The following is a 13,219-nucleotide window of genomic DNA, read 5'->3' on the forward strand; positions in this document are numbered from 1 at the left end:
TAATGACTTGGGTCACAGGGTGGAGGTGATTGTCCGGAGATGAGTATTGGCGCTATCAAGGCTGCAGTGGAGATCTCCAATCCTAGTTCCTTCATCTACGTATTTTCGGATGCCCGGGCCAAGGATTATCACCGGAAGCCAGAGCTGCTCCGACTTCTCCAGCTCAAACAGTCTCAGGTGGGTATCAGGCTATCCCTCTAATGGAGGGGGCTAGAAGGGTTGGGGCAGGGCAGAGCCATGGGGAAATGGGGGCTCCTTGACCTCTGTGGGAAGCTGCTAGCTGCTAGCTGTGGATATCAGCTTGCTGGAGTAAGGAGAGGAAGATGGGGTTAAGGACAATGCCTTTTTCTTCGACAGTCTGGGGGCCAGTCCCCCAGCTGGACAAGAATCATGAGCCCACAAGTCTGAAACTAACCTGGTTACTTCCAAGTGTGTTCTCATCTTCCTGGCCTCAAGCCTGCTGAGGCTGGGGCTTGCAACTCTCTCCACATGGAGTTATTTTTGATAAAGACCATACCACCCCTACTGCTTTTACACCCTGTCAAAGTTTATGCAATCCATCATTTTCCTGGCATCCAGATCTCTTTTCTTCATATGGCTCACGAGTTATTTTTCCCATTGTCTCAATGTTTGGAAGTGTTGAGTTGTGGGTTTTTTTTTCCTTAAGGAGGCTAGTGAGAAGGTCCCATCTGGATGGGACCATAACTGCCTTGCAAGAAGGTTCACCCTGTGCATCTCTGCTGTCAGGTGCCCAAGAACATTGTGGGCTTTCCATTGTGAACTTCCTGCCCCTCTTTAGCTCATCCCTAGGATTGGAGGAGGGGAGAAGCGGGGAATGGTTTCTAACAATCATAGCCTTGAGAACAAGGCTGTTCTTTAATTCTCATGTCCCTGTCAGAGGGACTTTCTGCACTAACAACAGGGACTGAGAGGCCAGTTTTCTTGAAGTGAGTTAACTAATAAAAGGGAGGAGTCTATAGATATAGGCTATTTAGTGGCCACACAGCTGTGTGGACCAGACTCAGAGGCTACTCTTAAGTACTATAATTCAGTGTGGGATCAACTGTCAACTACATAGACCATTGATTTCCAATTTCCTCAGATATAAGGCTGTTCATTGGACAAAGATGTTACACTGATAGTGTCAACAGTTATTAGATGATCTAAAAGCTGGTGATTATTAATCCTACTCCCTTCCCCTCTTTCTACCACTTCACCATCTTCCGCATAGCAATGCAATGGGCCCCAAATAGGACCAAAAACCATTTGAAATTTGCCTTTATTTCATGGTTGCCATGGCCAAAGAAGAATATGATATCATCTATCCTGGATCAGTCTCTTCTTCGCTGGGTTAATTCTTAAGTAGTAAATTCAATCTGTCCACAAGGCTGTATGTGAACCCTTTACATCATGGTAGAACCAACCAAAGCTTACTGTCATGGCCTTTCAAAATCCAAGGCTTTGTATAGGAGAATACTATTTTAATGTTTTATATTTTCTGAGAGCCCCATTGGTCCAGATACTAGTTGTACCACTCACTGTAGGTGGAGGAAAATATGGATTTTCATAGGGATTCATAGACCACTTGAAATGAATGGGTTATTTGGCCTCAGACACTTCCTAGCTGTGTGACTCTTGTCTAGACCCCTTAACTCCCATTGCCTAGGTCTTTCTGCTCTTCCACCTTGGAACCAATATATAGTATAGATTCTAAGATGGAAGGTAAGGGTTTAAAAAAAAAAAGAATGGATTGGAAGCCTCTGATGTGGATCAAGACAATTTCCTTAAATACCCTTTAAGGTTCTGTTATTGCTTTCTTCCCTAGAGGTCCAGAGGTGGGTGGAACTCTGCTGGAAGGGGCTGCCTATACAGATCCTAGACTTTAGAGCTGGAAGGGGCCTTAGAGACTATTTAATCTAAGCCTCCTCATTTTATAGATGTAGAAGCTGAGGATGAGAAAGAGAGGAAATGATTTCACAGGGCCACAAAAGTATGACCCGGCAGAGCCACAAGATGAATCCTGGTCTCTTGGCCCCAAATCTAATGCATTTTTCATCCAATTCCTTTTTTGGTATTGCTCTCTTTTAGGTGGTCTTTGTGCTGACAGGTGACTGTGGTGATCGCACTCATCCAGGGTATCTGGCATATGAGGAGATTGCTGCCACCAGTTCTGGACAGGTGTTCCACTTGGATAAGCAGCAAGTAAACGAGGTACATATTGTTTTAAGGAATGATTCTTTTTGAGGAGAGAAAAAGGAATATATTGGAAAGTAGAGGTAACAAAAACAAAATATTCCAATGTCCCATTATTCAGTTCTACTCACTGAACATTTGAGTGTTTACTTGTGTGCAAGGCTCCATGGATGCTTACCACCCTATAAGTTGTAACCTTGAGTAAGCGAACATGGACATTGCATATATTAGATGTGGTTGTTGTGTGGGTTAATTCTTCTGTCAGATATTTGGCCAAAAAGGGTAGGGGAGGTATGTTTTGGTAGCTCTTCTTTGGGACCAAATTTGATTATTGTAATTTCTCCACATTTAAATTCTTTTTTGCTATTGTTATTACTTTCCATTTATACTACCACTGTAGTCATTATTTATAATATTTTCCTACTTCTGTCTATTTCACTTTGCATCAAATAGTAGAAGTCTTTCCATCCTTCTCTATTTTGAGCATGTTCATAATTTTTTATGTAAGTCAAGTCCCAAATCCACTCAGGGCTTTGATCTCCACCATGGAGGAGAATATCCTATACCAATGGACTTTGGGACTTGAGTTGCATTTACAGCATAGTAATCATTCCATTATACTAATGTGCCACAACTTGTTTAGCCATTCCCTGGTGGATAGATAGCAAATTTATTTCCTGCCCTCTTTTTTTTTACCACAAAGAATGCTGTACAAATATCACCCATTTATTTTTATTAGTCTTTCCAAACCAGTATGAAGGAAGAAGGTGATTTTGTGAGTCTCCTATCTATGCTATGGCAAGAGGAAAGAAGAGTCTTCCCTTTTTTAGGAATTGGCATTAGATGCTGACAGAGCAGTGGCCAGGTCCCCGGCTCCCAGATCTAACAGAGATGCCAGTCCCCCACCCCCAGTCCTCACCAGTCCTAGACTGGCAAGCAGTCACATAACAAGTGCTTCTCATTACCAGTGGTAGGGTTAGGGTGGCAAACACCTGCTTTAGGTTAGTGGAGGAAGCTTTATTGAAACAGAGCTGGAGAGCCCTTGCCAGTGGAAGTCCTAGCATTTGGGGATCTGTGTTGAAACAAGCTTCAGAGGAGAGCGGGGGAAAGATTTGGTTAGATTAGTGGATTGAAGTTAAAATGATTGCTGATTGTATGGATTAGCTGCTAGACAGGGACTTGGAACTTTTCTTCTTTTCCTGGATCCTAGTCACTCAAATGAGCTTGTTAACTTCATTGTCTAGTGCTGAAGAAGAGAGCCCATGGCCCCTGCCAGATGTTCAGAGATTGCTCTGGGGGCATTCCAGTACATTGGAAAGGAAATCTGGGCAGTTTGGGCTGTAGGTGTCCATTCTGGGAGGTCCTACAGTCTTTATAGCTTGAGAGTCTGTAAGAGATAGTGGGAAGTGTTGAACTTGGAGATGGTAGACTTGGGTTTGGACCCGAACTGCCTGACTTTTTCACATATTTCTTTGTCTGACTGATTCACACTTGTTTTTTATGAGTAAAACGAGGTTATGATAAATATTAAGCTCCTACTGTGTACAGATGAGGCAGCTGGGGGAAACGACTAGGTGAATACAGTGAAAAGAATGCTAGGTCTGGAATCAGGAAGATTCATCTTCTAGAATTCAAATCTAACCTTAGATACTTCCTAGCTGTGTGACCCTGGGCAAGTCACTTAATCCTGTTTACCTCAGTTTCTTCATCTGCAAAATGAGTCAGAGAAGGAAATGACAAATCATTCCAGTATCTTTGCCAGGAAAACTCCAAATGGAATCACAAAGAATAACACATGACTAAAAAAGGATGGAATGGTGTGCAAATCGTTATGCTAATTGCCAGAAGAGATCATTTAGATTCACCACAGTGCCTGCCTGTGCTGCCTATGTCATAGGGTTAAATGGGGGTGGGGGGGACTTTAAAGTTAGAGGGGCCTTAAAGCTCATTTAACCTAGCCATTTTATAGATGAAGAAACTGGAGTCTAGAGAAAGAAAAGACAGGTTAGTCAGTGTTTTGTTGAAAGTAAGTTTGTTAAATGAATGGAATAACAGGGTTGGTATTCAGCCCTAGATCTTCTGACTCTAAGCCTAGCAGCTCCTCTCCTTCTGCATCCCAGGAAATAATGGCATGCGAAAAGCTTTTGTAAACTTTGTAAAACTGAGTAAGGATAGACAAACACAGGAGAGTTTTATTATGATTGCTACTGGCTCCAACTCATGGTTGAGAGGAGAGTAAATTCAGAAATCATGATTGTGCTTTCATCTTGCAGTTGTAGAATCCTTTTTAAAAAATTTTCAAAGGGCTGTCATGGCTCATCAACTTTTAACTTTTCAAGAACCTTATATAAAAGGTAGGTCAATTATTATAGCATTTCTTAGTCTCCCAGGGCTAAGATCAAGCATGGTATCATGTATATCCTGCTTAAATCCTATAATAGGTACATAGTAGGTGCCCAGAAAATTCTTGTTGAATGAATAAATCCCCATTTTATAGAGGAGGAAACTAAAGTCCAGACTTGGGTAGGGGTGGGGTGACTTGGCTAAGACGACTCAGTGAATTCAAGGCAGTGCTGGGACTAAAATCCAGCCAAGTAGTTTTACTTGTCAGCCCTAAGGTTCCTTAACCTGTACTCCATTGACGTCCTCTGGAAGGACATTTGTTGGATCTGTTCATTCTCATTGTAGGAGTAGAGAACTAGGGTGTTTTCATGGTAGGCAAGTTGGGCATTTTGGAGTTGACCCCAAAATTGAAGCTAAGCCCGGTCCCCTGCCTCTCCACTCAAAGCCCATTCATGAACTGAAGAGACCCTTCCTACAGCTCAGTCTAGCCTCTCTGTTCTGGACCATGGCTAAGAGACCAAGCTGGTCTCCTTTGGCTTCCTGCCATCCCTTTTCCAGCCACTCTCAGCTATCCGATTCCCCCAGGAAAAGCTGCAGGGGTAATAATTTATTGTCAGTGAGTGATGGAACAGGGGCCATCTGGCAGTGATAAGGACACTAGATTCTTTAATTCTTACCATCAGCAAATGGTCGTGCTTGACTGGTAATTCCAAAATATCCCTGGCTCAGTCATCAGCTCTCTGAGTCTTCCTCCCCTTACACCCACCCCCATCCCAATTGCCTCACCCTGCCAACATCTGGAAGACATAGACCAGACCAAATAAATATTTAGCTTCTTAATAAAGCTGCTTACTCTGGGCTCTCTCTGGACTTTGCTCCTACGGTCTTATGGGGATTGGAGGGTCTTGAAACCTATCACTTTGGTTCATGAGAATTATAGGGGAATTGGATTTGGCATTTCTTTGGGAAGTGCATTGGCCCATGAAGTCCTCCCCTACACCCTGAAGAGGGTAGAGGGATGTGTCCAGCTGGGAATGCCCGGACAGAAGCTTCTAAACTGGGCTTCCAGTCTTTCCTTCCCTCCTCCTCCACTCATTCAGTAGCATGAACTCCTGGGTGTCTGTCACTCCCTCCTCCAAAAAGTAACAGAACAGGCCTGTAATGATGTTATAGGCGTCTTCTTCCCCTTCTCAGATTATGATTTCCTCTGGCCTCTCATGATGGGCACCTGCTTCCCAAAGTCATTGTGAAATCTCTGCTAGGGATTCTGGGAGACTTGACTTTGACAAAAAGCCAGGGTGGAAATAGTTGAAGAGGATGAAGGGAGAGATCTGGGAAAGTGAGCCTGTTGTTTCTAGGCATTTTAGCAACTATTTATAGGGTACCTACTGGGTGTCTAGCACACCTTGCTTTCTACTCTCCATACAATTGTGGACAGATTACCCATCTCACCTCTGTTGGTCCCCCTTCCTTTTCTGGGAGAGCCCTTGGAATCCCTTTGGGAATTCTCATCTCTGTTCTCTAAAGTTCCTTTTCACAGGCTAAACTTGCTTTTTCTGTGATGAAGGGTTGTTGTGAGGATCAAATGAGATAACATGAAAAATGCTTTGCAAACTTTCAAATACTCTATAAATGCTAGTGGTTATTATAGAATCAAAAAAAGAGATAATAAAATTTTTTCTTCTGGGAAGCCCTGTTGAGGAGACAATACATTCATACCCATGAAATGACTGAAAAACAGTATATAATAAAGAGCTAAAAATGAGTAGTATAGATTTAGATATGGTAGGAGGTTTGGAGAAAGCAGATAATGATGTGGGCCAAAGCAATTAAAGAAGGCTTTATGGAGGAAGAATTGAGTGGAACCCTAAAGTGTGAATAATATTTGAGTAGGCAGAAGGAAGGGCATTTCAGATGAAGGAGATGAATACAGGAAAAAGCATGGGGTGTGTATGTATGTGTGTAGGGTGCCTCACTCCTGTTCAATCTTAGCTACTTTCATGCACCTTGGCTTTGAAAAGTTCTAGCCATAGGGGCAGATCCAAGATGGCAGCTTAGTAGCAGCAAAAGTTAAACCACTCTGATTATCCTTCCAAACCTATCTTTAAAAAACTCTTCAAAACTACAAGGGTCACAATGAAAACCATGGCCATGTGAAGCCTCAGAGCCTCAGAGAGGGCAGATTTCTTTCTTTCTTTTTTTTTAAATTTTATTTAGTCAATTTAGAACATTATTTCTTGGTTACAAGATTCATATTCTTTCCCTCCCTCCCCCCATCCCTTCCCATAGATGACGCACAATTACACTAGGTTTTACATGTGTCCTTGATCAGAACCTATTTCCATGTTGTTGATGTTTGCACTATGGTGATCATTTAGATTCTACATCCCCAATCATATCCCCATCAACCCATATGATCAAGCAGTTGTTTTTCTTCTGTGTTTCTGCTTCCACAGTTCTTTCTCTGAATGTGGATAGTGTTCTTTCTCAGAATTGTCCTGGATCACTGCATTGTTGCTAGTAGAGAAGTCCATTACATTCTATTGTGCCACAGTGTATCAGCCTCTGTGTACAATGTTCTCCTGATTCTGCTCCTCTCACTCTGCATCAATTCCTGGAGGTTGTTCCAGTTCACATGGAATTCCTCCAGTTCATCATTCCTTTGAGCACAATAGTATTCCATCACCAACATATACCACAATTGGTTCAGCCATTCCCCAATTGAAGGGCATCCCCTCATTTTTCAATTTTTTGCCACTACAAAGAGTGCGGCTATGAATATTCTTGTACAAGTCTTTTTCCTTATTATCTCTTTGGGATATAAACCTAGCAGTGCTATGGCTGGATCAAAAGGCAGACAGTCTTTTAGTGGAGGGCAGAGATTTCTTGAGTTTGTTTGTAGCAGCCCCTCTCTCTACCTTCTATGTTGAAGGTCCTGAAGTGGGTGGAGGAAGCCATCCAGGTCTCTAAGGTCCACTTGCTCTCCACGGATCATGAGAAGGAAGGAGAACACACCTGGAAGATCCCATTTGATCCCAGTCTGAAAGAGGTCACCATCTCCCTGAGTGGTCCTGGCCCAGAGATAGAAGTGAGAGACCCATTGGGTATGTAAATATCATCACTAGACTTGTCTTTTCACCCTAGAGTGACATGGCAAATGTGGGACTAGGTGGAGGAGGAGGAATATGAATACGGATGCCTGGAAACTCTCTTGGTGTGGTAGGGAAATCTTTGAACCATGGCTCTCAAATGGATGGCTGTCTCTGGATAGAGGAAGGAAGAGAACCAGAAGACAGTCTGGCCCAACATATTATAGCAAGAGAAATAGATGGGGACAGCCAGGTGGCTCTGTGGATTGAGAGCCAGGTCTAAAGACAGGAGACCCTGGATTCAAATTTGGCCTCTGATACTTCCTACCTGTGTGACCCTGGGTAAGTCACTTAACCACCATTGCCAGCCCTTTCCATGATTTTACCTTGGAACCAGTATTGATTCTAAGATCGAGGGTAAAGGTTTTTAAAGACAGGAAGAAATTTGGGTTGGGAGCCAGAGGATATGGGGTTACACCTATGTGATCTAGGGCAAGGAAATTCACTTAATCCAATCCAGTGAACCTTCATTAATCATCTACTAAATCTTTCTTGGTTTTAGTGTCCTCATCTATAAAATGAGGGTGTTGGGTTTTTCCAGTTATAAATTATATTATCTTATAACTATTTAAGAAACATTAAAACACAAATATGGGAGGGTTAGACGAGGTGTTTATTTGAAAAAATAATGTGGGACTAGGTTTGGAGTTCCTAAAGAATCTTGACTTGAGTGGTCTAAGGTGGGATTAGAATGTGGGTTTGGTGGGAGGAAAATAGTTATAGGATTGGGTTTCAAGATGTATGCCAGGGAACCTTTAATGGTGAGGAGGGAACTATGGTGATAGGTCTATCACACTCTAAGAATCTTGTCCCAGCATTTCAGAGAGTATCCTCATTGTACTCAAGAAAAGGATCATAGTACTAGAGTCAGAGGAAAGGCCATCTTATCTAACACCCTCATTTTATTGTTGAGGATACTGAGGCTCAAGGAGGTTCAGAGATTTTCCCAAGGTCACACAAGTAGCAAGTAGCAGATGAAGGATTTGAATTTGGGGACCTCCAACTCCAGAGACTTTTCTGTGGTACCAATGAGTTTTCTTGATACTTTTTGTTTTGCTTAGGGAGGATTCTTCAGAAGGATGAAGGACTGAATATGCTTCTCAACATCCCAGATTCTGCCAAGGTGGTGGCTTTTAAGCCTGAGCACCCTGGTCTTTGGTCCATCAAGGTAGGGTAGAGGGAGCTTTTTCAGGTGGGAGAAGAGGCTGGGGCAAGGAACTGGGAATGAGTAGGGGAGGTTATGGAGGCCTGGAGGAGAACATGTCGTGGTTGGTAAGGAAAGAAGGAAGGTATAGATTTGGGAGTGAGGGGTAAGGTGAACTCTAAAAGCAACTTCTAAGTTCCTACTCTGTCTCCCTCCCATCTTTTCTAGGCCTGGGACTGTGGGTGGCTATGGATTATAAATTTAGGGTAAGGATACAGAACTGAGTGGGCTGAGGGTCCAGACTGAAGTGATCCTCAACAACATAGGTGGTCAGAAGAGTAAGAGTAGAGGTTCTGTGATTGACCGTCCCTGGGACATGGGGATGGGGGGCTCCGATAGGTCTATAGCAGCGGCCGACACTCAGTGAGGATCACGGGCATCAGCAACATCAATTTCCGAGCCGGCTTCACCACCCAGCCTTCCTTGGACCTCAACCATACCATTGAGTGGCCCTTACAAGGTATTCAGTGGTTTTGGCATCACCTGGGGGAGAGAGTTTGTTTTTGTTTTTGGAGTTTTCCCTTCTCAAATGGGGCAATTATGGACTTTCCCCCTTCCCTTCCCTCTCTCCAAAAAACCCTCTGTCTTATACTCCCTACTTCTCTCCAGAGTCTGCTAAAGAAACCTGAACTAAGGAGTTATTGGTTATTCCTCCCAGGCAGTTTACTTATATTTTCACAAGGCCTTTCTGAAACCCTAACACAAAGGTATAATTTACTTATTAGGGAATTTTGAGAATTAGAGCAGGAAGATTAAGGAGAGATCTGGGGTGCCAAACTTACATCTTTCTCTCCACCATCCACAAAAGTATATAACCCATGTCAATGGGCTTTCCCTCTTTCCTCTGCAGGGGTTCCCATATCCCTGGTGATCAACTCCACAGGCCTGCTGGCCCCAGGGCGCCTAGACTCAGTGGAGCTTTCCCATAGCTCTGGCCAGCCTTTGCTGACCTTGCCTGCTGGGTCCTTATCCAATACCTCCTCCCACCAGTTGTGGGTGGGACCTCCCTTTCGAGTGCCCAAGGAACGATTCTACCTCAAGGTGAAGGGTGAGGATCATGAAGGCAATCCCCTGCACCGGGTCTCTAATGTGGCCTACAACGGAGTGGCACCAGGTAAGCAGTCTCTTCCATCAACCTTGGACACTGGAGGGCCACTTTTCCCAGAAGCTAGTTCTTCCTTCCTTCCTTCCTTCCTTCCTTCCTTCCTTCCTTCCTTCCTTCCTTCCTTCCTTCCTTCCTTCCTTCCTTCCTTCCTTCCTTCCTTCCTTCCTTCCTTCCTTCCTTCCTTCCTTCCTTCCTTCCTTCCTTCCTTCTTTCCTTCCTTCCTTCCCTTCCTTCCTTCCTTCCTTCCTTCCTTCCTTCCTTCCTTCCTTCCTTCCTTCCTTCCTTCCTTCCTTCCTTCCTTCCTTCCTTCCTTCCTTCCTTCCTTCCTTCCTTCTTTCCTTCCTTCCTTTCCTTCTTTCTTTCCTTCTCCTTAAATTCCATTTTAGAATCAATACTGTGGATTGGTTCCAGGGCAGAAGAGCAGTAGGGCTAGGCAGTGGGGGTTAAGTGACTTGTCCAAGGTCACACAGCTAAGGAAGTGTCTGAGGCCAGAGTTGAATCCAGGACCTCCTATCTTTAGGCCTGACTCTCAATCCACTGAACCACCCAGCTGCACCCCCCCTTCCCCAAACTATTTTCCCCCCAAGTTGTTTTCTACCTCCTTGAACTCCTAAAGCTCTTAGAGGAACAACAACAACAAAAAAAGACAACCAAAAACCACTTAGTACAAGTTATTATATTATAGTTAACTATGGTGATGATGACTTAGTCAACAAACATTCATTAAGCATTTATTCACTGATCCACCTAGCTAGCCTAGGGTTTATGGGGTATTCAGAGAGGACTAGCACCTCTGGTATGAGAGCTTGTCAAGTCCTTTTCAGGGATACTTATCCTTCTTTGGTGTCCACCTGCCCCTCAACTCTCACCTGTGAAGTTGTAGCATGTATAGCAGTCACAGCCAGTAAACTGTCTCAGCAGAGAGGCTAAACCAAGTGGAGGATGACTGGCAGACTTTCAATTTGTCTCCCCCTCCAATGGAATGGGTTAATGAGACCAATTTGTTCCAAATGAAGGCTGCTGAAACGTGCCATGGAGCACTTAGAGCCTCATTAGACATTGAAGAAGCTAAGGTCATCCATGACATCCCAGGCTGGCTCCATTTGCCTGCCTTTTGTCCTGCCACTGGACTCAGATGTCTCTGGAAGAGAGGGTGAGGCTGATGATGTATTGCAACTCTGTCTCACTTAAACCCAATTCACATTCCAGTTTCTTCTTCTTCTTCTTCTTCTTCTTCTTCTTCTTCTTCTTCTTCTTCTTCTTCTTCTTCTTCTTCTTCTTCTTCTTCTTCTTCTTCTTCTTCTTCTTCTTCTTCTTCTTCTTCTTCTTCTTCTTCTTCTTCTTCTTCTTCTTCTTCTTCTTCTTCTTCTTCTTCTTCTTCTTCTTCTTCTTCTTCTTCTTCTTCTTCTTCTTCTTCTTCTTCTTCTTCTTCTTCTTCTTCTTCTTCTTCTTCTTCTTCTTCTTCTTCTTCTTCTTCTTCTTCTTCTTCTTCTTCTTCTTCTTCTTCTTCTTCTTCTTCTTCTTCTTCTTCTTCTTCTTCTTCTTCTTCTTCTTCTTCTTCTTCTTCTTCTTCTTCTTCTTCTTCTTCTTCTTCTTCTTCTTCTTCTTCTTCTTCTTCTTCTTCTTCTTCTTCTTTCTTTTTCCCCCCTTATCTTCCGTTTTGGAATCAATACTGTGTATTGGTTTCAAGGCAGAAGAATGATAAGGGCTAGGCAATGGGGATGAAGTGACTTGCCCAGGGTCACACAGCTAGGAAGTGTCTGAGGCCAAATTTGAACCCAGGACCTCTCATCTCTAGGCCTGGCTCTCAATCTACTGAGCTACCCAGCTGCCCCCCCCCCCAGGACCCCCTCCCCATCCTCTTCTAAACAAAGGATGAACAATTTTATACTAGACATTGTGGGAAACCTGGGAGATACAAAGAAAAAAAGTGGAATAGTCCTTGCCCTCAGGAAGCTTACATTTTTTGACCATTTAATCAAATATAGAGATTGATGAAATAGTCACAGGGGTGTGTGTGTGTAGCACTTTAAGGTAATTGTCCTCAAAAGCTGTGCCATAGTTCATTTTCGGTCAGGATCATTCATGAGAACAACCACCAAAATCTGAAAACATTTTAGAAGGAAATTTATTAGGTTTTTTGATAGAAGAGAGTAAGCTGTCATCCAGGCTCTGGAAGGTTAACATTATATAGACTAGGATGTAGGCACAAGATTCATGGGATGATGCATAGGTAACTAAGCAATTTTGCCTGGAAGATATCTTGGAAAGAAAGGTAAATTGAGATTGCCATTCAGTTGTTTTCAGTCATATCCAATTTGGGGGGTTTTCTAGGTGAAGATACTAGAATGAGATTTATCATTCTTTTCTCCAGATCATTTGACAGATAAGGAAACTGAGGCAAACAGGACTGAGTGATTTGCCCAAGGTCACACAGCTAGTATGTGTGTCTGAAGTCTGATTTGAACTCGTGCTGCCTAGCTGCCTGTTAATTGGATTTGACTGCTCCTAACCCTTCTCCCCCCACTCCCTGGACTATTCACACAGCTGGAGATGCTCAGGAAACTAGCTCAGAGATGTAGATGTGATTTAAATCTCAACAACTCCATAGATCTGGGAACTTAGAACTGGGTGAGAAGACTCCCCCTTCATCTCTAATAGTTCTAGTGATGACAAGTCATCATTGTCAAAGACCAGGTGGTGTGGCTGTGTTGGGGAAAAGCCGGATTCCAGGCCACCTCCAGACCATCCTTTTGTCTCCACTGTTGCTCCTGGGTCCCAGAAAGAGAATGTGAGCTTTCCCTGCACAGCTGTGAGGCTGAGTTTCTGGGAAGGAATGTCTGAAGGGGGAATAGAAGTCTTCTTTTTTCTTTTTGACCAACCCGATTGTTGGAGTTCAGCACTGACTTTTGATCTCTGTCTTTGTTTTTGCATTAGATAGGAAGGGGAGGGGGGAAATGTGGTTTGGGGCTTTTGTATGTATGTGTTGTTTTTCCTCTTGTCTGGGAAACATGGGCCTTGGGAAGGGAACTTAGATGTACATCTTGGAGCAGGATGCTCTGTCTGGAGATAAGATGGTGGTGATGCTATGAGTTGAGATCCTGGGTTCCCTGGCACGTTTAGGTTTTCAGAAGAAAGGGGAAAGGGCAAGGCTGCAGAGCTTAGCCAGGTCCTGGCAAAACTGCCAATGGGGGTGGAGTTGGATGGGGGGCTTTGGGATGCTTA

At 43.6% G+C, this 13,219-nt stretch overlaps 1 protein-coding gene across 4 annotated transcripts in view; it reads left to right on the top strand.

Moving 5' to 3' along the window:
- HMCN2 (hemicentin 2) overlaps positions 1-13,219 on the top strand; it is a 222,500-nt gene that overhangs the window by 17,754 nt on the left and 191,527 nt on the right. For all 4 annotated transcript variants that reach the window (XM_056812558.1, XM_056812559.1, XM_056812560.1 and 1 more), the window contains exons 3-8: positions 19-177; positions 2,089-2,211; positions 7,469-7,640; positions 8,747-8,853; positions 9,229-9,349; positions 9,740-10,003. In XM_056812558.1, the coding sequence (XP_056668536.1) occupies positions 19-177; positions 2,089-2,211; positions 7,469-7,640; positions 8,747-8,853; positions 9,229-9,349; positions 9,740-10,003 (946 nt within the window). The remainder of the gene's footprint in view (positions 1-18; positions 178-2,088; positions 2,212-7,468; positions 7,641-8,746; positions 8,854-9,228; positions 9,350-9,739; positions 10,004-13,219) is intronic.

The sequence above is a fragment of the Monodelphis domestica genome, chromosome 1 (genome assembly GCF_027887165.1).
Source record: "Monodelphis domestica isolate mMonDom1 chromosome 1, mMonDom1.pri, whole genome shotgun sequence".
NCBI lineage: Eukaryota > Metazoa > Chordata > Mammalia > Didelphimorphia > Didelphidae > Monodelphis > Monodelphis domestica.